The sequence below is a fragment of the Sardina pilchardus genome, chromosome 24 (assembly GCF_963854185.1).
Source record: "Sardina pilchardus chromosome 24, fSarPil1.1, whole genome shotgun sequence".
Classification (NCBI taxonomy): domain Eukaryota; kingdom Metazoa; phylum Chordata; class Actinopteri; order Clupeiformes; family Clupeidae; genus Sardina; species Sardina pilchardus.
The window spans coordinates 25,974,940-26,001,897 of NC_085017.1; the positions used below are offsets into that span (position 1 = coordinate 25,974,940).

At 40.9% G+C, this 26,958-nt stretch overlaps 1 protein-coding gene across 2 annotated transcripts; it reads left to right on the plus strand.

The window, feature by feature from the left end:
* Nucleotides 1-676: 676 nt before the first annotated feature.
* sfpq (splicing factor proline/glutamine-rich) lies at nucleotides 677-26,421 on the plus strand. 2 transcript variants are annotated; one of them, XM_062529149.1, is made up of 12 exons: nucleotides 677-1,345; nucleotides 2,111-2,299; nucleotides 2,413-2,714; nucleotides 2,827-2,922; nucleotides 3,143-3,339; nucleotides 4,611-4,695; nucleotides 5,542-5,656; nucleotides 6,066-6,111; nucleotides 8,684-8,784; nucleotides 12,100-25,998; nucleotides 26,151-26,231; nucleotides 26,324-26,421. In XM_062529149.1, the coding sequence occupies exons 1-10, from the start codon at nucleotides 830-832 to the stop codon at nucleotides 12,217-12,219; spliced, it is 1,767 nt and encodes a 588-aa protein (XP_062385133.1). In that variant the 5' UTR covers nucleotides 677-829; the 3' UTR covers nucleotides 12,220-25,998; nucleotides 26,151-26,231; nucleotides 26,324-26,421. The 2 variants fall into 2 exon arrangements, with proteins under 2 accessions (XP_062385133.1, XP_062385134.1); XM_062529150.1 differs by having other exon boundaries at nucleotides 25,949-25,998.
* The last annotated feature ends 537 nt before the right edge of the window (nucleotides 26,422-26,958 follow it).

The following is a 26,958-nucleotide window of genomic DNA, read 5'->3' on the forward strand; positions in this document are numbered from 1 at the left end:
CAGTGTGGGCCGTGCTCAACGTAAAGCCCCGCCCATATTGACCCCAGTCCCGATCTTCACACTGCAGCCAGGTGAAGTGGGTGGTGAATCAAGGAGCAAGGGGTAGGCAAAAGCCATCTGTGCCTGCAATCAATATGAGACAGATGGAGTATTGATTCAGAGAATATTGGTCAGAGATGTAAAGCTGTGCAGAAAATGTAGAGCACTCCACTCAAAATCTGTGGTGTTTCTAAATCAATCTGTGCTATACAAAAATACAGCCTACTCTTAGGATATTTATTGTGACAAGTTGATCAAGGCAAAAACTAAATTCACCTCTATACTTTATAGGCCTACAAAAAACTACAAAAAGTAAATCATGATGCAGGCCTAGGAATTTCAGAAGGCCAAAGAAGCTGTTTCATAGCTTATTTTCTGGGGTTGTGTTTTTTTCCCGTATACCTAGGCTAGTTCTACTTGTATTTCACACATTGGTCTTTAATATTGGACTGCGCTCATTGTAGATGTATCTCATGTTTAACCTAGGAAGATAGACGCAAAGATCGTATAGACTTTATAAACCGTCTCTGATAGACGCTTTTCATAGATGCTCTGACGTCTGGCATTGTTCAAGAACTGTGGGTGGAGTTAAAATACGTAGTCACACGGACAAAGGCCAAAAACAAGTACGCCAGCCAGCAGCCATTTTAGGACTGTGCAGCGGAGGTAACGGCCGTTGAAAAATAGCTGTCCTTGTGTTATATTTAACAGGCTATTCACGTAGTGTCGAATTTGTGAATAACCCTGATTTATTTTGTTTTTAAAAGAATACGTTGTTTACCAAGTAGCTATGTCTCGGGATCGGTTCAGAAATCGTGGAGGAGGATTTCAGCGTCGAGGTGGCGGTGGCCCAGGAATGAGAGGTGCAATGGGTGCTAGTCCACATTTCAGAAATCAGAATCAACCTTTTCAGAACCGTGGACCTCCTCAACCTGGACCAGCTCTAACGAAACAACCTAACAATCAGGCTAATCAAACAAATCAAGTCACTCCTCAAAAGCCACAAGGGCCTGGTGGACAACCTGGCGTCCAAGTAGTACAGCAGTCTCCCATCGCTGCTCAGAACAAAACACCAACGCCGCAGGCCGTTGCTAGTGCTAACGTTAATGCAGGCCCACCGAAGATTCAATCGCCTCCTCCCGCTAAGAAAGACTTTACTTCTCCACAGAGCCATGCAAACAACAAAAACCAGCACAAACCAGGAGCTGGTAACGACCATAAACCAGGCCCGGGTATGAACAAGCCGCAACCTAACGTTAACCCCATCCAACCAAAGCCTGAAAACGACCAGGGCGACCAGCCGCATGTAAGTTAATGTGACTTAAACAGTGGTAATGCTAATGAATAATCTGATTATCTTAAATTCTGCCAACTAAATAGATGGACATGAATGTATTGTTGATCTGTTTTCCGACATAAGTTCCAAGCTAACGTAGCAACATTGCCATTCTTTGTCTTGTAAACTGCGTAATGTTAGCTATCGATAGCATTATGCTAACTTTTTTTTTGCTAACGATACCTTGCTAACATTGGCTAATCTGATAAATCGTTGCCTAGCTATTTGTGGTTAAGACAACTTCCCCGTGCGTTGGATACCTAAAATTACCCGGTTGTTGGTAGGTTATGGTGTTGAAGGTTAGATTGAAATGGGTTTTAATACAATGCTTAACGTTAATGTTACGTCAGGCAATGCTAATTAGCACAACGTGCTGTAGCAGTGTTGAGCTAAGAGTTGTCCTTTGCTTCTATGCAGTCGAAGTTTGCTGTCTGGGCCGCCATTTTGTGTTTAAAGACGCGTCGTGAAATGGTCAACATGCTAATTTGCACAACCGCTAATTGCCCTTAAAGTGCGTTAGATATTTATTTTCCCCGTGTTTCGTCTGCTAGTTAGATAAAATTCCAGACTGTGACCACAATTTTTATGCACCTGACAACATGGCTTAAAACGATTAACTTTACATGACCTATTTTTGGTCGACTCATTAATTTTAAGGTGGATGAGTCAATGTAATGGTAGCCTATTGGTTAAGTGTTGTATTTAGAGGTGGTTCTTATTTTTCTTCCATCACAGGAATTGAAAGCCACATTGTCCTTGCTTCGGAGACCCGGTGAAAAGACATATACTCAGCGATGCCGCCTCTTCATTGGAAACCTGCCCAACGACATAACTGAAGCTGAGTTTAAGAAGTTGTTTTCAAAATATGGGGAGCCTAGCGAGATTTTCATCAACCAAAGCAAGGGATTTGGTTTCATCCGACTGGTAAGATTTGTTAACGTCTTTCGTCTGCATTTAAATGCCATTTGTTAATATCCAAGTTCAATGAATGAACTGTAAAAATGGTCTTTAATATTCTGTAATGTTATCCTTCCCAGGAGTCGCGTGCTTTGGCTGAGATTGCTAAAGCAGAACTGGATGATGTGCCGATGAAGGGACGGCAACTTAGGGTGCGGTTTGCTACACACTCTGCTGCCCTGTCTGTGCGTAACCTCTCTCCTTTCGTGTCTAATGAGCTGCTGGACGAAGCCTTTTCTCAGTTTGGATTGGTGGAGAGAGCAGTGGTTGTTGTTGATGACCGTGGAAGGTCAACTGGCAAAGGCATTGTTGAGTTTGCCCACAAGCCTGCTGCCAGGAAGGCCATTGACCGCTGCAACGATGGCGTCTTCTTGCTGACCACGTAAGGCTATATTTATGTACGTTATAAAAAAACATTTTGTTTCACTTGGAAGGCATCTTCACTAACCCATACTGGTCTGTTTTTTGGTCTGTTTTCTTTCTCTCTCGCTCAGGACACCCCGCCCAATTGTTGTGGAGCCACTTGAACAGTATGATGATGAGGATGGCTTGCCAGAGAAACTTGCACAAAAGAACCCCAAATATCAGAAGTAAGGATTATGCCTGTTCACCAGTGTGCCTACAAGCAGTCTCCGTGACAGGCCGTCGTAGTAATTATGTAGAGAAGATATCGATTCATTTCATGGGCTGTTAACAGTTGTAGCTTGCACTGTATGGTGCTTTGGGTATATTAACTGACAGTCTCTAAGTATGGCTTTCATTGCATAAGGTTTTCCCCAGCAATCTACTGACTAATTGATGTCCCCACAGAGAACGCGAGCAGCCTCCCCGCTTCGCCCACCGTGGCACATTTGAGTTTGAGTACTCCCAGCGCTGGAAGTCTCTGGATGAGATGGAGAAGCAGCAGCGACAACAGGTTGAGAAGAACATCCGTGAGGCACGGGAGAAGCTGGAAAGTGAAATGGAGGATGCCTTCCACGAGCACCAGGCCAATATGCTGCGTCAAGGTGTGTGGGTTTCCAGTTTGACCAGGCATTCATCATATAGCCTTATTTAGGATTATTATTGAACTAGGTCTGACTGGCAGTAGATTTATGCATTGAATTTACTCCATAAATCAACAGTTTGCCCCTTGTTATCTAAGATTGGGTGTCCAGAACAGACTCTGTTCATTGATTCCTACAGATTACACATTTAGATTTAAAAAAAGAAAATGTTACTAGGAAATAAGGATGGGTATAGTTCATGTGATATGAAGCCTATTTTCAATGGCTCGCCGTGTGCAAGAACTAGTGCTTTGCTCGGCGCAGCGGACAGGGCTTGAAGTGTTCAGGTGTGGGCTATGCTTTTGAAGATTTTAAAATAGTCAATGTGCCTATAGGACTATGACATAATCATGTATGATAACTTAAGGCTCAAATGTCCTTTGCTTTGCCGCTCCTGCATGTGTCATGGCCCAAGTTGACCTATGTTGAACTTTGACTGCAGCGTGCTGTAAATCAGAAGTATTTTGTGCTGAGTCCAAACTTTGGGATATTACCTCAACCAAGAGCAACCTAGCTGTGAGCTCAGCACATTGTGGTGCCCCCTTAAAGCTAAGATTTCAGCATGTTTTGCTGAATTGGTTGATTGCTGTACCCATAGCAAATCTTAATGGATGGTTGCGCTGGCTGATGTTTGTGGCTAAAATCGTGAATCTCGGTTTCAGGACTAACATTGGACCTTGAACTGCACAAATTTAACTTAATTGACCTACAGCGTAGGTCAAAATGAGTGGGTTGCTTGCTGTAATGTGCATGCAAATACTTTTGACACAAAAGTGTCCCTACGTCCAGCCCCTCTCTACAAACCATTTGAAAGTGTCAAAAATGTTCTGGAAAGTGACTGTGATGGAACGAAGTGTCGTTACTCTAAAAACTGATAGCGGCACCATTGGTTCCGGGACAATATTTATGTACGAATGAAGTCACAAACTGGTATAACTATGAGGCCTTGTTCGTTAGGCGACTAAAAATAGGTGACAAGCCTTTGCAACAGTACTTGCTTATCATAACGAAGGAACTATTGTGTTAAGGAACACCGGCAAAACCAGATTAGAAAATGTTTTTTTTACTACTGTTCCAGTTCTGCCTCCTCCTTGTCAATTTTACTCTTCTAGTTTTGATTCTGGACTGTAGTGTTATCTGGGCAATCATTTTGCAAATGAAGCCTTGAAATGACTATGGAACACCAGCCGTGTTCAAGTCTGTACTGAACTAGTGTTTTTTATTCTCCACAGATCTGCTGAGGCGCCAGGAGGAGCTTCGCCGCATGGAGGAGATGCATAACCAGGAAATGCAGAAACGCAAAGAGATGCAGCTTAGGTAATTAAAGGATTAGACTTAAACTGGTCTCTTTCAAGGATGTGACTCTGCTGGATTAATCTGGAATTCCAGATTTTCCAACCTGAAAATGAGACCCACGCAATCTGTAGATTAGATGTAGACGTTGATCAGCTGTGTTCTGAACAATGATTGATTCAAGTTCAGTGTGGTGAACTATTTGTTTTTCAGCAGAAGTCATGAAACTGTAAAGGCCAATACATTGATCTTTGATCATATTATGAAGTTGCCCATTTCAAGGCTCAGTCTGCATTTTAATTCTAGCTCCTCATTTAGCGCGTGTGTGCTTGTAAAACTTGTGATGTAGCCCACACAATCCTGTTACAGTAGCCTATAACAGTTAGTGCCTACCATTTATTTTAGGAAGAAATGTGTAGGATGTACAATGTTACTTTGGGAGGAGAGGGGGAGGTGTAATTCTCTTTGGAACTGAAATATCAGCAACCTTCAAGTTGCAACCTCTTAAGTCGGCTTCAATATCAGTAGGCCAATCGCATGATTCACTGTTTTGCACATAGGCCCAGAGGATGGTAAGAGGGCAGGCTATATATTATCATAGGCCTATTTTCAATAATGTGGTGAATATTATACTTTGTTCGCTCAAGTTATTAACAACATATTGTAAACTGAAAAGAAAATCATGGTTCATTTGTGTTGGCAAAATGATGTTCGTGCTGTGTATATTTCCCTGCTTTTTTGACCTCATCCCTAAAATGCAATCATGGGGTCTGAAACGTTTTGGAGATAAAAAAGTGGTGGGGGGAAAGAAAGGGTGGTCCTTGGTACCCGAGTAACCAGTTTGAATACCATGACCACTTTGCCTTGCAGACAAGAGGAAGAGCGGCGAAGGCGCGAGGAGGAGATGTTGCGGCAGCGCGAGATGGAGGAGCAGATGAGACGCCAGCGCGAGGAGTCCTACAGGATGGGAGGCTTCATGGACAACGTAAGTTTCACACACTTCACTGAACATACCTCAGAGGTGCGTTCAAATTCGCAAACATAGGCGAACGTTTGAGGTGAACATGTTTTCTTTGAACTGTTAAATTTGAACGATTTGGTGCTAACCTTCCATTCTAACAGTAATTGCATTGTTGCGTTCGTCAAACTCACGTCCAGTTCCACTGTATGTTCGCGGCGCACCACCTCCTCAGACTGTTTGCGATTGTTAGCAAACGTTCGCCAAAAACTCAAGGCTAACGGAATACTGTTTGCGAACGTTTGCCTATGTTCGCCTAAGTTCGGTGAACTTGAACGCACCTCAGGTCTTATGTTTCAGACTAGATGGGAGCATTGAGTTGCTCTGGCAGACTTTGTTGTGGCAATTTAATTGACTTTTTGTTTTCTATTTACAGAGAGAGCGGGAGATGAGGCTGAAGACGGGTGCTGGCATCTTGGCAGGTAAGCAGCCAACCCTCCGCCCCGTCTTGTTTTCTTCATTTTGGAAACCGTTAACACCCAAGAATACAACTATGAAAATTGTTTTCAGATTAGGGATGTGACTTTTTGCCAAAAACACAATTCGAAAATCGATGACAACTATTCGAATATTAATCGAAAATCGACCCCCTCCCTCTTCCTTACGTAGGCCTACACATTAGTGATGCGCGGGTCGGGTATTTTTTCAACCCGCGGGTCCCGCTTTTATGAAATTATTTGGCCCGACCCAGCCCGACCCGCACCACTGTATCTATTTTCACAACCCGCCCCGCCCCGCACCAGCGACTATTACATACTGGGCATTGTAAGTGCTTGGAAACATCGCCTGTAAACTGGCAACAACAAAGGCTATGATTATGAATATGAACGATAATCAGGTCGTTATAACAAGAGGCTACACATTTAAAAAATCTAGAAATACACAGCAAAAACCTACAAAGCAGCGTTTGTAATCTAGGCTAAACATTATAGCCTACGAAATACGTCCGAAATAAAACAAGGATTTGTTTAGGAGATTGAGGCGGCTGAAAACGGAGAAGAATTTGAAGACAGTCAGTGTTAATTTGCTCCTGGACAGATAAAGATTCATCAGTTTGGCTAACTTAGCCTACTTGTAAGCTACTTAGTGTAAATTGACATTTCAAATAGCCTATGACAGTCGAACAAACAAGTTATGCATGTTTGTGCAAAGTAACGTTATGTGGAGCCATATGGAGGAGGTGGCTCATTGAATTGAAAAGGTAGGTTAAGGAATTGTTTGGGAAATAATAACGGCTAGTCATTGCTGACGTTAGCAATGCATTATCAGAGTTTGTTTCTCTGTCATTATGCTGAGGAAAACAACATTAGCACTTGCCATTGAAAGCTAGCAGGCTGTTGCTGTTCCTGTTGGATCCTGCAGCAAGCTGGCAACCGCGACTCAGAGGGGAGGGATAGGCGATACGCCGCGCAACTATTTTGAAAGTAATTGCAGTGGGCTAGCCTGTTTTGGCCACAATCCTACATACGGTTCATTTAATATAGGCTATAGGGAATTGCACGCAACATACATGGATTTTAAAATGTAATTTTGTTTTAAATGACCCGCCCCAACCCGCCCCGCAAATAAAGTGATCATTTCTTTACCCGCCCCAACCCGACCCGCGGGTTACCCGCGGGGTCCGCGGGTTACGGGCCGACCCGCGCATCACTACTACACATAGTACTCACGTAGCCTACAAACACGATGACCGAAAGGCATGTTCAAAAAGAGCTCTGTTAAGACCGATGGTGTTCTTTGATAAACAGCCTTTAATTTATGAAAGAACACAGTCGGCCTTAACAGATCACTTTTAGTGTAAAAATGTCACTTTTAGAGTGACATTTTTACACCGGGAGCATGGTGGATTCAGCGAGAGTTGCTGCATTCCCTGCAGCGTGTTAGAGATGGAACATACAGTGACATAGGGCGCTTTGAATACACCTAATAGGCCTACTTCCTCCGATCATCACTACTTGGTGTGGAATTTTTTCGCGATTGCGTTCACATAGCACCTGCGGCGGCAACATTAGCCTTCTAAGTCAGCAACAGGAAAAGTTCCGGTAGGCTAGTAGATTATACGGACATATGAAAAGTCTGTGAACCTTACGGAAATTATACACGCCTGTCGGAAAACGGCTAATGTAAACGAGTCTAATGCTGAACTTTTACTCGTAGCCTATCAGTCTCTGGATTATTCCTATGGATTATTCACTCTGTGTTTTCTTCTTCTTCTGTTATTTTAGAATACAACAGTAGGTCTACTCTCCAGCGTACCTTCAGGTTGAATAAAGCGTTACATTAAATAGCCTATTTGCGTCTTCATTTCTGTTCCATGTTTTCCCCCACCCTTAATTCAGATATGGCGAAAATGGTATTTGAATTAACTATTTGATATTCGAACGTAGATCGAATATTATAAAAATCGAAATTCGTGTCTCATCCCTATTTCAGATATGGTGTAGGATGAGACGGCCTATTCTGTGGGAAGTGAAGGGTCACTGACATGACGGCTATATTTTATCAAACTGCATTCCCCCCCATATTTAGCTTTTTATTTGTGTGACAGTCTACCCCCCCATATTTAGCTTTCTATTTGTGTGACAGTCTGCCCATGATTGCTGTTTGGAAAATTACACTAAATCTATTTTCTTCTCTATTTGTCATTTTTCGAGAAGTATTTTGTTGCCCTGTAGAAAATTACGCATCCATTGTCCATCCTAATATGCAAACTTTGTCTGAGGATGGCAATTTTATGGCTAACTTGGTTATTAAGTTATTAATGTCAGGGCTGTGTCATAACAATTCTGGTTGCTGATGTTATTTCAAATCCGCATTCGGTTATAGCTTTAACAATACCAGCCAAACGCTGTTTACCTTTATTTGCTATGGTGGAAGTTGTGCCTTTTGGGCAGATGTAAACACTCATGTGTGTTAAAACGTTATTTTCCAGTGAAGACCTATCTTGCGTTTGTTTGCCTGTGTCCAGATGTTTATGAATCTTTATCTTTTTAGACACTCCCTTTGGCACACCAAATCCGAAGTTCTTGGGTGGGCTTGGTTTCGATGGGGGCATTGGCGGTGGTGCTCCATCTGGTGGACTGATGGGCGAAATGGTAATGTATCCCTTCATGGGAATTTTTTTGGAGCGTGTGTGATTGAGTGAATGTTGCTTTCACTTATCATTAGTGAAAGTATTTGTGTGAAGGCTTATGTTTTTATTTATTTACTTTCACAAGACACCCCCCCCCCCCCCCTCCCCTTCTTACGCTTGGCTATATCTGGATGCAAAGCCAGTACACCCTTATGCTGAACTCGGCCTGTCATTCTACATCTAGTCTTTGAGAGTACACTGTCCAGCAGTCAACATCAGTTCCTCAACTAGGTGGTCAGTGGAATACTGCAGAGCGGGTCAATCTGTACTAAACCCTTGAGATGCTGTTCTGATTTTGGTATCGTCAGCGATTTGTAAGTCCTGTCTGGAATGTGAAGTGAAGACAGGCAGGTTTCACTTTGCACAATGTGCACCTGGACTAAGCCCTGGTTTTCAACTAGTTTCAATATCTTCACACTGTTTGTGATGCCCCTTAGCTACCACATGGAATGGAGTGGTTTGTATGTGCGTGTACAGAATGGTCTGTGTCCTTATTTTTTACTCTGCAGCGATGCAACAATTAATCCTGGAAATGTGTCTCCCGTAAGGCCACTTTGGAATGGACCTCTTGTGCTGCAGTGTTTGTAATTCCTCTGTAACGTTCTGTAGTACAGAAGCTTTGAAGGGCATTAGTGCAGGTTGACTGTTTGCAGTAATGTTTTTTTTTTAGTCCCCTGCATCCCTTTCAGGGGTTGACTTGCCATTTATTTTCAGTTGAGGAACTTGATGTGACTGCTTATTTTGTGTACACCTCAGCCGTGTTTCAGACTTAAGTAGCCCTGTGGCTGAAGTACCTGACAGATCTAAAGATGTTCAGAGATTGTGTTAAACCTTCTCTGTGTGCGTACACTATCCTAGTGTATGTAAGGGAGTATAAAAGCATGACCTGAAAAGAATGTCCAAGCAACTCGACTCATCTGAAACAAGTGAGATTGAACTGTTAATTGCGATGGATATTTACATTTAGGTTGTGTGGTGCATGTAACAAAAAAAAACTTCAGTATTGCCTTCATGGATTAGTATGTTCAAGGTTGTTTGTCAACAAGGCCAGTTTTTTTCTTTTTCGTTTTCTGGATTGACCGTGGCACAACGTTCAGAATGAACTCTCCATGGCATAAGAGCGTTTCACTAGTATTCATCTCTGAATGTTTCATCACTGAATTAACTATTTTTTCCCCCCTTTTTTGAGCTGGGAAGGCTGTAGTGTTAACGACAATGGAAAGCTTACTTTTTTATTCTTTGTGGAAATAAGCCAGTTTTGTGCTAGATAAAGCAGGCTCCTGCTTTTGGCTTTGGTGCCATTTCTTTTTGAAAGGATAACTGGTGACCACCTCCCCCCCTTGCTTAATTGATAATGAACCTACCATGAAGCAAATTATGACCGACTGACGGATGTGCGGGATTGCCCCACAACTTTTAAGAGCTGATCCGATCTGTGTTTTTTTTTTTAAGACCATAAAAACATAGGCTACACTACATGGCACTGAGCTATTAACTGAACTCTGACTATATGCTAAACTGAGTTCATGAACCATTCCACCCTTAGTTGGTAGTTGGCTCATCTGAAGTTATCTTTTTTGATGTTATGTTTTCCTGTGCTTTCCTATTAGCCACACCTTGTTGTAGGACTTATTTGCATACATTTGAATTAATTAGCAGTTATTCACATACTGTTTTATTTGAAGCATACACACTATGATCTGCCTGATGAGTGAATCATAGCATTTCTGTGTCAGTCATGATTAACACCCCTCCCCATTACAGCACCATGTCTGAAGTAAATTGAAGGCCCATACATTAGTCCTTGGGCCACTGCTTCTGCTCCATAATTGGAACTATGTCTGAATTTGGCTACCTGAGATACTATTATTTTATAATGTATAATGGAGCAAGTAGTTTGCAAATCTAAAATCCCTATATTTTACACTACACCTCTTAAAACATTTGTGGCATGTAAAGTTTGAGAAGTGATATGTACAATCGGCCGCATAAGTATTTTCAAGTGTAAGGATTGTGGTGGTTGACGCCATCAAGAGCTGATGGATGCAATGCTGACTTTTTCTTTACAAATTGACAAACTCCAATCAGCTTTTTTGTAATCTGTTGAATCTGGGGAGTTTTCCAGCTTCACCTTCAATATGATGTTGGATTGTTCAAGAATGATTCAGCTGTAACTCCTTTCAGATATCACACTCGGTCACCCAGCCATGCACTGTATTGCTGTATTGTAAGTCAGTAGCCTAGGCCTAATTCTAATAGTCCAGTTTGTAGTTGAGTGGCCTGTCATGGCTAAATGTTATCCATGGTTAAGGCAAATTCAGACATTGTCCAACTAGCTGGAGGATCAGTTGAGCTGTTACTTAAGACTTGACGTCAGTAAATGACGTTCGCTTTTAGCAGTGAGTGTTAGTGTTAGTGTTCATGTCAGTTTTTATTGTGCCCTGGAGCTGCTTGAACTACAACTAGTGGTGGGGTTTCAAGAGACATTTTTGTAGGATTATTATTATATTTATTATTAACAATATCATTATTCATTCATTTTATTTATTTCATTTTTACATATGTTTTTATTTTTACTTAAGCTGAAAGATGAGATTTTCATTCAGACCATCAAAATGGTGTCTATGCAAGCCCATAGCTCCAATCTATGGAGTTGCTAGCATTACCTATATTGGTCACATTTTGTTTTACCAATATAAAAAGATTCTTAGTGGACCAAATATAGGATGGTGCAGAAGCCTTGCTGAATTAACATAGTGCTTTAAAATAGAGCTTAAAAATAGGTTAATGAATTTAGCTTAGGAGGCTAATGCAGACAAACAAAATAAGTCAGACGTCATCTTTTCCAGAGGCCCATCAAATGAGATTATTCAAAGAAATCTGAAAGTGTCTGGAGAATATGGCAGACCTCCTAAGCTGAAAAGCATTTGGTCTGTCTTATGAAATTTCTCCACGACTCTTGGAGCAAGTTTGGATTTAGGACTTGACTAACAGAAACATTACCCTCTCTTCCTTTTCTATGTTACCTGTGGCACCTGTGGATCGACATATTGGAACTGTTTCAACCAACGTTTTCCTTGGACGCCTGCCATTTTATGTTCCTTTATACATTCAATACACTGTTTTCTTCGGCCTTACAAATGGACTGCTACACACACACACACACACACACACACACACACACACACACACACACACACACACACACACACCAACCACACACACACTCACTCTCTTGACCACTGAACCCTGTGTGGTTTGCTGAACTGAAATGTAGAGAAATGAGCGCTTCCCTCAGGGAGGCCCAGGAGGCCCCAGAGGCATGGGCCCGAATAACCCAGGGTTTGGGCGGGTGCGCGAGGAGTTTGATGGGCCTGCCAAGAAGCCTCGGTTTTAAAGCTATTATCAGTTCTTTTTTGATATAATGCGCTTTGTCTAGATTGAGTCATCAGTCATAATTTGCTGTATATGAGGACAATATTACATTTTAAGCTTGAAGTCTTGTCTGTTTTGTGGCAAAGTTCCTTTTTTTGCATTTTATGTTGTGCTTGGATAGATGGGAATTCTTTAAGAAATTAGTGGTCATCTGACCTGCCCTTCCCCTTGACATGTCCCTCCACTATATCATGCTCTGTGATGTGACGTGACGTGATGGTATATTTCATCTTACCTTTCTATGGTTGTCTTTTGTTTTGTGCCATTTAACTTTTGAAGTAAACCCTGTAACTTCACAATAAAGAGTACAGACGGTTATTTTCAAACTTTCTATGTTGATTTTGGTAGTTCTGCGAATGGCTAACTAGTTCTGAGGCACAAATGGGGGACAGGGTGCTTTCATAAAACTGAGCCGTGTAGCAGATTTCAGCAGTCCTATCCTATACGGTGCTTTGGCATGGTAGCATGGATGGGTTTTACGGAGAGCACAGCAAGATCAGAGAGAAATTGAGTAATTGCACAAGACTTGATCTAACAAAGTATTTCAATAGTAGGCCTAGGTATCCCAAAATTATGTAAATTATTTGTAATCCAAAACAGAATAGCAAAGTAGCTGACGGGCCTAACCGCTTGCCTAAATAATAGGCTACATTTTAAATGGCCTGTTTTTAAAGATCACAATTGATCATAACCCTTCACGACTTCAATTCTTTATGGTGAAATTTCAATATTGTATGCGTTTAAAACAAACTAGCCTGAGAAGGTAACCATTATTATTATTATTTTTTGTTACTTCCTTCTGTTAATATATGTCACATTTGAAGACCCTTTTAATGTATGGACAGTAAAAGGGGCTACTGCCATCACAGATTCTCGCAATAAGAATTGGCCCAAATGAGCCGTTTTGTTACCTTGTATATATCAATGAAGCCGCTAAATCGCCCTGAGTGAGCTTAACTGTTATTGGTCATGGAAAGGCTCCTTTATAGTCCTGTAGTTTAAAGAGCATTAGTCTGTGGACAATTGAGAAATTGTATCCGTTCAAATAATGCCAGACATGGATATGCTTCAAACAATGAACACTAGTCAGTGTGAGTTCCCAAACTGGACTACGTCATGATAAATGTTTTTCTGACAGTAATAAAGTATCAATGAGAATATCGCCTGTCTTGTGTTGTATTTTGAATGTATGGCTATAACTTGGACAACTAGAAAGCAACAGGTATGTCTATTGTCTATCATGACAAAATTTAAATTATGGCAGTAATGTCTAACCTGGCGAAGTTGGGGAAGATGTAACTGCTCGTTTTTGTATTGATGGAGCTTGACTTCCAATGAAGACTTGAGGCTCCTAGCCATTCTAGCTGGTGGATGCGATCATCCACTGAATTTTCCAATTTAGTTTAATGTAGCATAAAGTTCAAAGGCGCACATTTTATTACAGGCCTGCCTAGATTGATGTTGCATGTTTAGAAGCAGTTGCTTTTCGATGAATATTCAAAGGGAGAGGTCGAGGGTGATTTGCTAAGGATGTTGCACCAAATTTTAATATGGAGATGATGGGGCAACCAGGGCTCAACATTAACTTTCAAAAGTAGTTGCCAGCTTGGCAACCAGACATTAGGTTTTGGTTGCTATCGTTGATGGCCTATTCATTGTTAATGTAGTCTACTAAAATAACAGTAACACTAATTATTCTTTAGACACAGGTTTTAATTTACTTAACCTTTCTTTCACATGGCCTATTTGATAACAGAAATAGAGGGACAAGAGAACATGTACAAATGACTATAGGGTTTTTTGTTAGACATATGACAATAGTATGGTGAGAGTAATAGTTCTGTTGTAGTGTATAATACTAATGTGATGTTCTGTAGTGCTCCTTGAGGAAATTGTAAGTGTGCGAGGAATAGCTTTGCCTCGATTGAAGTATTTCCCAAGACAAAACTTGCTCTGTCATTTATTGCAGGTTAGCTTATGTTTTGCGTGGTCATCAGTTTGGAGTCTTCGGAAAGACAGAAACTAGAATAATATTAGGCCAAATGTTACTAGTATTTAGCATCCCTTGCCTGCACAAAGGCTTTTCTTTGGGGTTGAGCTTCAAGCCCAGAGTCCTCACTTGTTTCTTTTTGCACTTTAATGTCAGTGTTGCTTACAGATTAAGTATAATTAGTTCTAATGCAAGATCAAAAATAATTTGACATGTTTTCTTATAGGCTATTGGGCTAAATCGGTTTTGCCATTGCGAATGAAATTTTATTTTTGTATCAAAACCCTGCAAATGTGGGAGATATAACATTGGCCTATGTCTGAGCGGGGCTGTAGGAGACACATCGGAACGCAAATTTAAACCTCAGCAACGCATATTTTCGAATTCTATCGATTATTAACTGTAATGAAATAAAGTACAAGTAAAATGTAGGCCACATTATGTGGATGCCATGGGGTGCAACAAGGGTTTTGATCAGTGGCGGACCGTGAGTTCAACAATTAGGCCTTCAATATGACTAGCCTATTTTTTGGCAATAAATAAATAAATTAGGGGGGCGTTACGGGGGGATCCCCCCGGAGATTTTTTTTACATTACAAGGTTAAAATGTGCAATTTCCCTGCATTTCACAGTGGGAGAGAAATGTTTTCTCTTTCTAACGCGAGTCGGTGTATCACTATTTTCGTTACATAAACAAATACGTCCGAGCTGAATTTCGCATCGTTTATTGGTAAACATAACATCTTTATTGGGACCTGGCCATTATCCTTATCAGCAGCATGGGTTTGAGCAGACTAGGCCCTACTTGAAATATTTAGGCTATCGGCTTACTTGCTTCAGACTGTTAGTAGCTCTTCTATTTAGCTGTAGCGTGTACAGTGCAATTATTTTAGTTGCTTCGCTGCTGCTCCGATTACTCAAAAGCTAGTCATGTGGAACTACAGGGCTAGGCTACAGTCAGTATCTTTGCTACAGTGTTTGCCAAACCTTCACGGTACACTATGAGAAATGTCTCAACAGAAAATGTCACAGCACACCACCCATGATATTAAACATAGAAGTCACAAAACGTAGACCAAAAGTGGAGATAGAACCTTATTATTCTCAGCTCACGTTATGGCCATGCCACGGATTTCACCAATAATTTCCACAAAACTCAAAGAGATCAAAAGTCGGACTAAACTAGCAGGGCAGTAGACTGGCAGTAAACCAGACCTTGGAAGGCAGGGAACCAAATGACAGTTTGACATGCCGATCCCGACAGCTTCACCAAAGTCTCATCAACTCGCACACAACTTCAAGCTAGCATACAATCTAGTCGTACCAAGCTAACAATCTAGTCGTAACCAAGCAGCACTAAAACACGTTTGTTATATAGTAAAGGGCCAGATAACAAGCATCTATTTAAAGTCTTGTGTTATGAAATAAACATGAAACAAAACTTACCAACTCCTGCAGTGACCAGCTACGTGCAGAGTTATAGCTGACGTTATGTGTAGCACTATCGATATCTGCTAGTCCAGCTGACACTATACATTATTTTTGCTTAATGATGGTTTATTTACTATTCATAACTATAACCATAGTCATGTCAGTATGACACATTTATTTATCCACTGAAGTCCAGTCTGATTCTGACACTGGCAGAAGATGTTCCTCACGTCAAGCCATAGACAGTAAACGCCTCAAACAGCGTTAACATTTGTGATGAACGATTCCGGGTATTCTTTTCGAACATTGCAGGCCTAGCTGCAGTCAGACCTGCCTACCTCGCCATAATAGGTCGATTTGATTGGCTAATTAGTCAGATGTAGCCATCAATCAACCCGAATCCAAATATATGATTTCTAATGGTTGCTTAGGTACCGTAAACGCAGTGATTCCTTGTGAAGGCCTGATGCGGGCCTTAACAAGGGAACTCATGGGATTGGATGAAAATATATCGCACACTCTCGCTATTTGTTCAGACAGTCTGTCAATCAAATCACATAGCCGACAGCGGTAGTAGTCGAGAACGATCGGGGAGAGAAGCAGGAGCAAATAATAAATGGTTAAGTAAAATGTTATTAAAGACACTAGTATTTTTCATTGGTTTGGAAATAGTTAGGCCTTCAGAGAAGGCCTTGAAGGCCCTGACGGTCCGCCACTGGTTTTGATTATGTTGCCTTATAGTGGTCGGAGCGCAACTTCACCACAACTTAGGTATTGTCCGCAAAAAGTACTCTGCATGGTAGACAAAACTTAAACGTCTTGGAATGTGAGACGTGATCAGTGTGGTCATTGCTGAACAGAGTGCCTCTTCATTTTCAAAATCTTTTTTGCATGCAAGTTTTGAATACAAATTTGAACTACATTTCTGCTCTGGTGTTTCTAGCGGATAAAAGGATATGCTGTGTGGAGGCAGTGATTAACTGACTGAGGGGGTGTTGCGTTTGGGATTGCGTAATCTGCCTGACCATGGGTAAAATTGAACATAACAGAAATAATCACTATAAATTTGCAGTTTAAGTGTACAATTGTGCAATCAATTGAAGGTAGTCATGTAGAAGTCATAAAGAAATTCTATTTAAAAATATAAAATGCAATAAATACAAATGCTATTGTTTAAGTCTTTTTTTTACTTAAAACTCATTCTCTCCTGTGAACTACAGATTTCCCAAGCCATCTATGACTGCCAACTTGAAAGGCATGCACATAGTGTGAAGACTTATTTTGAAAAGGAATTGTAGATGCAAACACTGAAGCAGGCTTCTCCTTTGGCAAGAGTTTGTGACTACCTAGCTTAGCTGTGTAGGCTAGGTAGTGCGTGCAGCTTGTTGGGTCACAAGTTAAACTGCTCAGCAACTTTCCATATGTTTGTGAATTCCCCGAAGTTCCGTGTCAGGTGTAGCTTTCATTGGAAACGTTGTTTTCACCATTGCAGATACATGGATTGATATCCAAACCAGACGACTCTTTAACGTGGCCTGCGTTTTACCACATTTTCAAGTTATTTGCAAAAAATAACATTTTGACAGTATACAGGTCTAGTTGACATGAAGTCTTCAACATAGTTCATCCATCTACAATTCTACTCAACAACATAATAGCTTAATTAACTTAACTGCACAATACTAACTTGCAGGTTTGTTGTGGTAAGTGAGCCTCTCTGATGTTAACCAACTGAATTTGCTAAAGTGTACATGATGGGTGTGCCTGGGCTACTCACTAGGGCAAAGGGGTTGAAAAAGATAAGTGATGCTTTTTTTATTATTATTTTCTTGCCTTGGCGGCAAGTTTTTTTGCTATGGCGCTCCGCCGCCAAAAGTTGCAAGCAGCAGACACTACTATTTCTTACCAAAGTGACGGCCCTTGTCGTGGTATTGTGTAAGTGCAGTTTGTACAATGCAAAGAGAAATAACGCTTCTCAATGTGGCTGTTTAATCACAAACTGCAGTCCTGCTTTAAGGAAGGTAGTATTTGCTAGTTCAGACAAATGCTGTTGCTCACAAACTTTGCCTTCCTCTGTAGTCAGTCAAAACGGTAATGGTCTCGTTCATGAAACCGTAGTAGATTTAAGGACATCCCCCCCTTTCAAACGTTGTGTACCTGAGACCATTTGCACCCATCCTTACTCAAAGTAGCAATTTTATCTACAAAGCGTAGGCAACAAAAAATTTGTGCCGCATTAATGGACATGCACTGGTAGAATGCTTTACAGGACCAAGAGTTCCTGTGTGTCCATTTAGCAGTTTGTTACTAAGATTTATTGAGTTATTGGCAGTAGACCCGGCCTATATATGTATCAGTGTCAGTGGATGTATCAATGTGAAAATTGTCACTGACCACAGCCCTTCAAGTTTGCTGTCACACAATGGTCTCTACCACCCAGCAAACAGGAACAACCTGATAATCGGTTGCGTTTTTTCTAAAAGTTAAAAGTTTAGATTGTTTTTGTTTTGTAAAGTATCATTTAAATAGCTTTACATTATGTATCTTGTAGATGTAAAAGCATCATCCATAGGCCTACCAGTGTAAAAATCAGGACCGGCTCTTGACCGTTTCTCCATAAATGCGTTGTAGTTTTAAAGCCTTTTGGGACCTCTGAATTGAAGTCTTAAGCCCAAGGAGATATTGCTGTAAGCATTCCCTGCTATGGGACTTGCTTGCCAGGTGTAGAAGATAAGTAGAGCCTTGCATCTGTTATGTAGATTACTCAGATGTCCACCTGGATATGTGCTGGCCAACAGTCGTTGTGGCAAAAAGGACCCTCAGGTAATCCTGATTTCATATCTGTGTGTTGTGTTTGGCTTTCTGTGCGTTTTTTTTCTCTTAACAGGTGAATCATGGCAGTTTGTATATGTTTCAAATGAACCAAATGGTCATACCTGACCCCACCCCTCGTCTGTGTAGTCAGCGGATTCTTCCTTTGCAACCATAGAGGTGGATCGAACCTAAAAACTAGTTACTCAAACTAGTTGTGACTAGTAGTTATGATTTCCGTTCTAATTTTAACAGCACTATTGAGCCCCGTAGTTGGAGCTGTAGTGAGACATTTGAATATGAAGGCGTCTGTTTACTGTGCTGAACGTCAAGTGATGTCAATGTCTTACTTATCTGTGTAACTACAATAATTACGAGAATTACAAGATAATCATCTAGACATTTTCTTGAGACATACTCTAGTCTGAAGAACTTAAGTGAAATCGCATCAAATATTTGTTAGTCATGTATAGAGTTATAAGAGTCCTTCATGTCAAAGTATAGTATTTCATAGGTGATGTGCCTTTTCCTAATTGGGCTATATGGAAAATGCATGTGTTGAGAGCCATCGATCATTTATCTTCGAATCTAGTATATTATGTATGGTAGGTGCAGTTACCAGGATCACTCAGTGTTGTCTATAATTAAATCCATGTTTTGTTCACAGGTATGGAAATTAATGTTTTCACAATTCCTAAAATCTCCCGAGGCCAGGGTAAAACCATGGAATAAATAAGACATTTACTTGGTCAACTGTCTGAAAGGGCAAGCAAGTTTAATCCGTACATAAGTCATAACTCAACTTGCTGCTATTGATTAAATCCTTTACTATTTATGATGATTTGGCCCCTTGCAGAAGTATCCTTAACTCATTCACTGCCATTGACGTCTATAAACGTCAATTTAAACACTTAAGTTGACGTCAATTACGGTTTTCAACGGGGAGGGCTTGGGACTGTACTAGCGATCCGAAACCGCTTTAAGGCGCCAGTGCCATTTGAACGATTAGTATCCGCCTGCAGAGCCACATGCAGAGACATATAGCAAACACCACCACAGCAGATCGACCACAGTGGATCTAGTTTGCACGCGGTCCAGCGAATAAATATGCTACTTACATCATGGAAAACACTTAAACGGTAAGATCCATTTACATGTGGATATTTCTATAGACTGACTAACGACTTTGCTAGTGCTCGCTTGCTAAGTCTACGGTCCTGTTCAGAGTCCATAACAACCATTAGTGTCTATAGCAACCTTGAAGAGACTACTTGAAGAGACCACTAAAGAACGGAGAAAGGTAGAAACAAAGCATTTTTTCCTGATGAAAGAAGAGTCCACTCTTTCTTTTGGTAGTTTTGGTGTTTACAGTCATAAAGCTCACTGTTCGGTGGATCTTGGAAAAACGTTAGGCAGTATGGAGCGCTCTGCACTGAAAATGGCTGGCAGCGAATGAGTTAAGGATATAATAACTCGATTGCACTGTTAAAAATTATTAAGTTGGATTCTTCAGCAGCTTGAAATGACAGCAGCTTTTTGTATTTGCCAAATGTTTGCTTCTGCCACTTCCCAAGCAGCAATGATCCCAAACAGAAATATCCCTAACCAGAAATGCCAATCACATTTTAAAGGCCAACCTTGGCTTACAGTGGCAAAATTCAGTAGCCTCATCAAAATACTTGGCAAAGTGTACTTAGTTACTCGAAGGGGACTTATTTAAACCATGAGTTGATCGACACCGAGGACATCATAACATCTTTGTGGCACATTCTTTGAAGAAGAAAATTGTGAAGCATTCCAAGTACTGAGTTCTGAAGCTGACTGCAACATCACCTGCACAGTTTTGTGCAGAGTACCATATCAGAAGACTGTCTTTCTCTCTCAGCCCATTGTAAGGACACGTGCAAGCCTTCTGTTGTAATTGATCTTTTATTTTGCTTTTTCCAAGAATCACAGGAATGTTCTGAGTACCTGTTCCGCAAACAGTGTTACAAACCTTTTGGTCCTTGGATAAGGAAATAGGCTTTTGCTCTACTACTCCTGCACAGACTTACAGACATCACTTTCTTCTTTTTTCCCTTACCACTATGTTTGGAGTGTTTTTCACTGGGTAGTGCTCCTTCAGGGCCGGTGGCACAAGGGGTGGGGGTTGAAAACCTTTACTCAGGAAATCGGACACACTCGTCTTCTGGCCAAATTTGCAGGACTGAACAAGACTAATGAATCTGACAGTAGCTAGAAAGCATGCTTGTTGTTTTTAAATACCAAGCGAGTGAATGGAAGAACACTTAACTTAACACTGAAGACATTCTAAGTTAGGCACATAGGCTAGCTATTTCTGTGTAGAAATTCCTCCCTGCAGAAGATGTCAGATGAACATGTAGACTCAAGATTTAAAGAGAAACTATGCAGGATTGGCGATTTCATCTCAAGTTTTGGTTTTGCTTTTCATTTTCGCTCGTCTTATGCTTGCATATTTCTCTGCAGAGTTTCCCCGACAGCTTTAGCGTGTATATTTATACATATATAGGCTATATATAAATATATAAATTGCAAGCGTGGTTCTTCTTGTTCCTTACGCGTCTCAGCCTTCCAGATGTAAACAGGGAGCGATCGTCTCCTGAACAAACTGCAAGGTTGCAATAGCGGATAGGGACACTGGGGGCGGGAGGAAATATTACTGTTTTCGATAAAACTGGTCAGTCAAGCAAAACAACGATTTCTAAGCGATTTTATGACTGAAAAAGTTGCATAGGGTCTCTTTAACTACAGTAATTGTGGCTCAACGCCTGAAATTTACAAATCAAGTTCTATTGGCATATTGAATAGCATAATCCCCCTACAAAAAACAGATATTAATGATCTGTTATTAATGTATATGAATTAATTCATAATTTGAGATAATTAAGTTATACTAAAATTCAGGGGTCACTTTCCCTACATAGCTAGTCATCTTTCTGTTACTCTAACTTAGTCCTCTACACTTTTTACCCCTCAGTTTCAAGTCCTCAGCCGTAAATGCTACATTTGGAGGGATGCATCACCACAACCCATTGATCTCCAAAAGAAATCGGATTCCCTACCCCTACATGGGAACATGCAAATGGAAATTGGGACCATTGACTCCTTGTTCCCATTTTGAAATGAAGCACATCCAAAACATTCCTCCAACATTTTTGACCCCCTGGCTATACATTAAGCAATCTATATTCAAATACGGACTCCCCCAGAGAAGAACATTGGTCACACTGATACTGGAACTGACAAGGAAGTAGTTTGGTAATAATGATATAGTAATCTTACTTTCACCATTGAGTTTGCAAATAACTATTAGACTGTAAAATATTGCTACCTATTCAGCACCACAGGGTGATTGGTGATCTTGCCCAGTGGGAAACTGTAAATTAGGCAGTGCTCACACTGACCTGCTTTTTTCACCTTCAAAGTGAGGGTATTCCAAAGTGAGTTAAAAAGCATGCGAGGTGGAAATTGATACTGTTGCTATGATACGTGATAATTAGCTAAATAGCTAGCTTCTTGACTTTGCTAAGGCAGGCAACTAAGCAATGACCCATTGTTGCGGAAAAAAACCTTACCTTAACAAAACTAAACCAGAAGTTCAACTATTTTTTCACTTTGACTGCCTCGTGTTTGTAGAAGTCTCAATTAATGAATCAATTGCATTTATTTTGCAGCTTGTGCCCCACTTTTATAAAAGCACGTTTTAACAGATAGATAGATAGATAGATAGATAGATAGATACTTTATTGATCCCCAAGGGGAAATTCAAGACAGTCACAACCTTCCATTAGGATATAGTTGGAGTGCCCGGAGGTGAAAAAAGTTTGTTAGTCTGAATGGCCCCTTAAGTAGTTGTTCAACTCTTGTGATAGCCCCATAGTTTATAGAATATTGTGATTACAAATGAGTATTAATGATGCTGAACTTTGTCAGCCAGTTAGTTATAAGCGCTAACTGTAAACCTAAGCATGTGGCACATGCCACATGCTTTGTCAACAACTACACACAGGGTTTGTCTTATAGTACACATTCCTGATATTACACATTACACAGCCCTGTTTGCAAGGCGTCTTCATAAAGGCTATATACAGTATTTAGCTAAAGACAATCTTGGATAACTCATGGCACATAATGCTATATGGGATTTCCAGCAGTATTAGGTTTCTGTATCAACTTGTTCTCTGAAAATGCAAGACTTCTCCATAATTCCACAGATGCCACATACGTAAGCCCACCCATCTGTCAAGCTCTCCTCACCTTGGCTCTCTTCGTTTGGTCTTCAGGGCCTCAGCTCCTCTCAGAGGTCTTGTCTCCTGAGGCAGGAGTGTGTGTGTGTGTGTGTGTGTGTGTGTGTGTGTGTATGTGTGTGTGTTGTGTGTCGAGTGTGTGCCGGCATGTTAGCTGTGCGGTAGGAGGGTGCAGCTGGCCGATTGCATATGGATGAGGATGAGTAGTGCTGCAGAAGTCAGTGGACTGTTGATGCCAAGACTTGTGTGCATCACCAGGTGATCTTACAGATCAGCATAAGAGGTAAGTCTTCTCGTCCCTGTCTCACATAAAAAAAACCCCAACAAAAAACAAAAGCGAAAAAAAACCTTGACCTAATAACCCTGCAAAGTCTCTTGGAGTAATGAGGGGACCATTGGCACTTTTGCCATCACACTTCTGAAATGGATTCACAGTGCAGAACATTGGTGGGATACGTGAACCTTACACTGAAGTGCATCAAGTCAACTTTTGTCACTGAATTCAGCTGGTGTGTGTTGATGCTGTATTTGGTACTATGTGATGTGATTGCAAGCTTACAGTTGCATTTCATGTGACGGGAACTCTTGCGCTTGGTAAAGAATGGTCTGATTTGCACCAGCATAAACATTTTGAATCGACCTGATGTGAGTCTTCAATGAGGATGGTTTTCCAACCTTACGGCAGTTGATGTTTGCGGCGGTTGAGTTGGTTTTGGAAAGACAAAGTGGTTTTGGAAAGACAAAGTAGTTGTCATCCTTCACTCCTGTATGAGGCAAGTAACTCCTTCCACTGTTACTTTTTGAACACCCTATTCTATATTCATTCATTTTGTATGAAATGGCAAATCCATATGACTAGCCTTATAAGAATTACACTGACACAAAACTTGAGACATCTGTAGATACTCCTAAGCTTTGTCGAAGAAATTAGCTTTCGCAAACGGACATCTTGTATCTTGTGGGGCAAAGAATCACTGTATATTCTCACGGCAACAGCCTATATCAATACCAACTTACACTTACAAGTTACCCACCTTGGCACTGTAAGGGAGGCGGACGCCGCACACTGTTAAATATCAAAAACTTAATGAAGTGATAAACGTTTTCCACCCACCTTAGCACTGATCTGAAGTCATGTGTTCTGAACTCACTCACACAAGGTAGAGTAATTTGTCCAAGGAGTAGATGGAACTACTGAAACTTTAAATTAAGCGTCTTCTGTAGTTCCAATTCCAGTACTGTAAAAATTGGTATTGTGGAATGGATACTTGAAATCAGTAGCAACCATGAATGAATGAGTCAATTTGGAAACATTGGCGGACAAAACCCAGCACATTCTGGTGAAACGAGGACTTGCACACACCGTTGCATGCAGTGATTCCAATTTTTTTTTTCATGGCAAGCCCCCTATTCACAAAGGGATGACGATAATTGCCCATGCCTTTTTATTTGTTTACATTTATGCTTATTAGCGATGGCCAGTTGCATGAATAATTAGGCTACCTATGCCTCTGACATATAGGCAAAGCTGTAGGCCTTGGCCAAATTATGGCAAGTATGGTAAACCGGTCAACAGAAATACACCTCTACATAATTAGACTTGTAGTTTATTTATTTTTTTTTTACTCAACCATTAAAAAAAAAAAAAATAATGAAGTTTGAGATTTATTTTGGCTGTTCCTAATTACTGTAAATATCTACAGATACAATCGATAGACCACCATCTTTACAGTTTTAGAATATCTTAGAACTGAAGGACATACAGCTCTTAACTCTTTGACTCTCTGTGCACTCTTATCTCTTTCTTTTCTTCTTTTTTTAATATTCAGTTGTCAATACACTGGCAGTGTTCTGCGGAGGCACCGTGCGATACTCTGGACTGCACAAGCCTCTGCCCTGTGTGATCTTAAGCCTAGCATCATAATGGTCAGAAACGTCACAATTTGACGCAAAGTCCTCAAGGTACCGAAATGTTTTGCCAGTGAGCATGGACCAGCCTGTGAGCTTTTTTGGAGGTGTGTGCGTGTTTGTACAGTAGGTGTGTTCGTCTTCTGCACTGTGATCCATTTCATTTGCAATGCCCCATGCGGAGTCCCTCGTCTCAGTTGCTGTACATTGACTCCAAACCAAGCTGAGGTGTGATGCCAGAAGTGTCCATCAGGGAAAGCAGGCGATGCAGTTGCAGAATCGTGCAAGGAAAGAGTGATGCGGTCCTGGTACGTGTATGGCAGTAGAACTGGCACCAGACTTCTTGAGGTCGGGAGGGTTTGCCTATGATGGCACACGTGTGTATACGCATTCCTGCTTCGGTGTCTGAAGACGACGGTCTCAGAAGATGCCAGTGAGACAGAGCCCGTCAACCCTGCCTGTAAATTGGCACATCACTGCCATTGGCTCTACGTCAGATTTCCTCCAGTACATTATACAGTATGCTCTCCTCCTACTGCCTACCAAATGTGTACAACACTACTGTGTGTTTATGTCCGTTTCACTGTCACACTCTATATGTTGTAACACATCATGGATGTAGCCTTGGGCGTTGGCTATTGGACCAGATACTGGTAGATAAATGCTGTTACTCTTTGACTAAACCGCTAGTGTAATTTTCGTTTTTGATTGTTTAGCGGTTATACATTTCAGGGGTTTTTGGAGATTAAGTTTACCTTTTCCGTCTTTTTTACTAGCCTGCTTCCTAGATGACGAGCACAGGTTGGAGAAGATGGTAAACCTAGCAGTCCATTGATTTGGAATAAAATAAGTTGCCATTTAGAATAAGTTAGAACTATTTATTTATTTTTTTCACATTAGTTGATGGGACATTCCTATCATATATCAGAAAATATTTGTTTGACCTGATATTAATTAGATTTTGTTTATGGTCTACTGAAAAGGTCTCATCATTATGTCGTGATTGAGCCTGAATCCAGCTCAGATGTACGATTTCCCGATGATGACATAGTTGTTTTCAGCATCTGTCTAAGGCAATGATGGACGTCTTTTTACCAGTATCTGGCTCAACAGTCTCTCACTTAACCTTAATGCATGTTTATCCTCCTGTTTTCGTTTCCTTTAATAAGGCCTACATCACATCAGTTGACCTTGTATATTCATGGACATCAAGTGTGCTGTTGAGTGATGGGTTTGCGCTGCATATTTGTATCTGTGTACTGACTGTGTTTCTTTTACCACAGGGATCTTTGGCCATTGAAGGAGGATGAGCCCAACTGCACTGAAGTTACAGGTGTGTCAGACTTGCACCATAGAACACAGTCGGAACTATATGATGTGTGTATATATAGAAGTTCAACCTTTTCAGTTATGTACGCCTGAGACCTTGCTACTGCCTGTTGCAAAGATGTTCAAACATATCTTTCCCCTGTGTGTGTTGGTTAGTGTTAACAGGTCCTCTGAAGAAGCATATGGTTGTCAGTGCCACATGGTTGTGATGCTGAATGGAACCGGAGTTGAGTTCAGGTGAGCGAAATCCTTGTCCATTTTACTGCTTTGTCTTTGCTTTCCTTTGCTTTGGCAAGACTCATATATTCTTGTTCCCTTCTCTCGTTCAGACAGAGATGGGCATCTCCGAAGGAGACTGGACAGATGAGGAGCAGTGCCTTGGAACATCGGATTTTCCCCAGAATTCAATAAACAAATCGAAAGTGAACTGTTATGTCTTGTGTCTTCCTTATAACCACTCATCTAAGCACTGAGTGAGATGATCACCCAATTAAACCTGTGATAGATCATTGTATTATTATGGCCCAGAATTGTAGTCCCATACCTGCTCATATTTGCAGGCAATATGTTTTAAAAGCATTAAAAGCCTCTTAATGTAACATTTCATTCACTAAAATGTACAGTCAAATGAGTGTATACAATTCAGACCTTTTTGAAATTCATTGATTGTAAATAATTTTAGAAGAAATATTTGAGTTGGCTTAAAGCCCATCATTGAGGACAGACTAACAGACAGTAAAAGATGCTAGAAGCATGGCACAATTTCTCACTTGTTTGTCTATTTGTGGTGAGGTTAATTGCCATTAGTTGTATTACACGCTACTGCTGTAACCTGGCAGTTGCCTGTTGTCAACCTGAGGTCATGCTTACGTGTATCCTCTTGTTTGATCACTCTTGTATCCTATTGCCTTGCTGTCAACACCTGGCGTTGGTTAATCCGTAGCTGGCACAAAGGCGGCTATTC

Bases quoted from the DNA above. Each gene is read 5' to 3' on its own strand.
- sfpq (XM_062529149.1), top strand. From the start codon at position 830: ATGTCTCGGGATCGGTTCAGAAATCGTGGAGGAGGATTTCAGCGTCGA. The intron at 6,112-8,683 runs GTAAGCAGCCAA...TTATCTTTTTAG, and splicing joins GGGTGCTGGCATCTTGGCAG to ACACTCCCTTTGGCACACCA. The intron at 8,785-12,099 runs GTAATGTATCCC...ACTGAAATGTAG, and splicing joins GTGGACTGATGGGCGAAATG to AGAAATGAGCGCTTCCCTCA.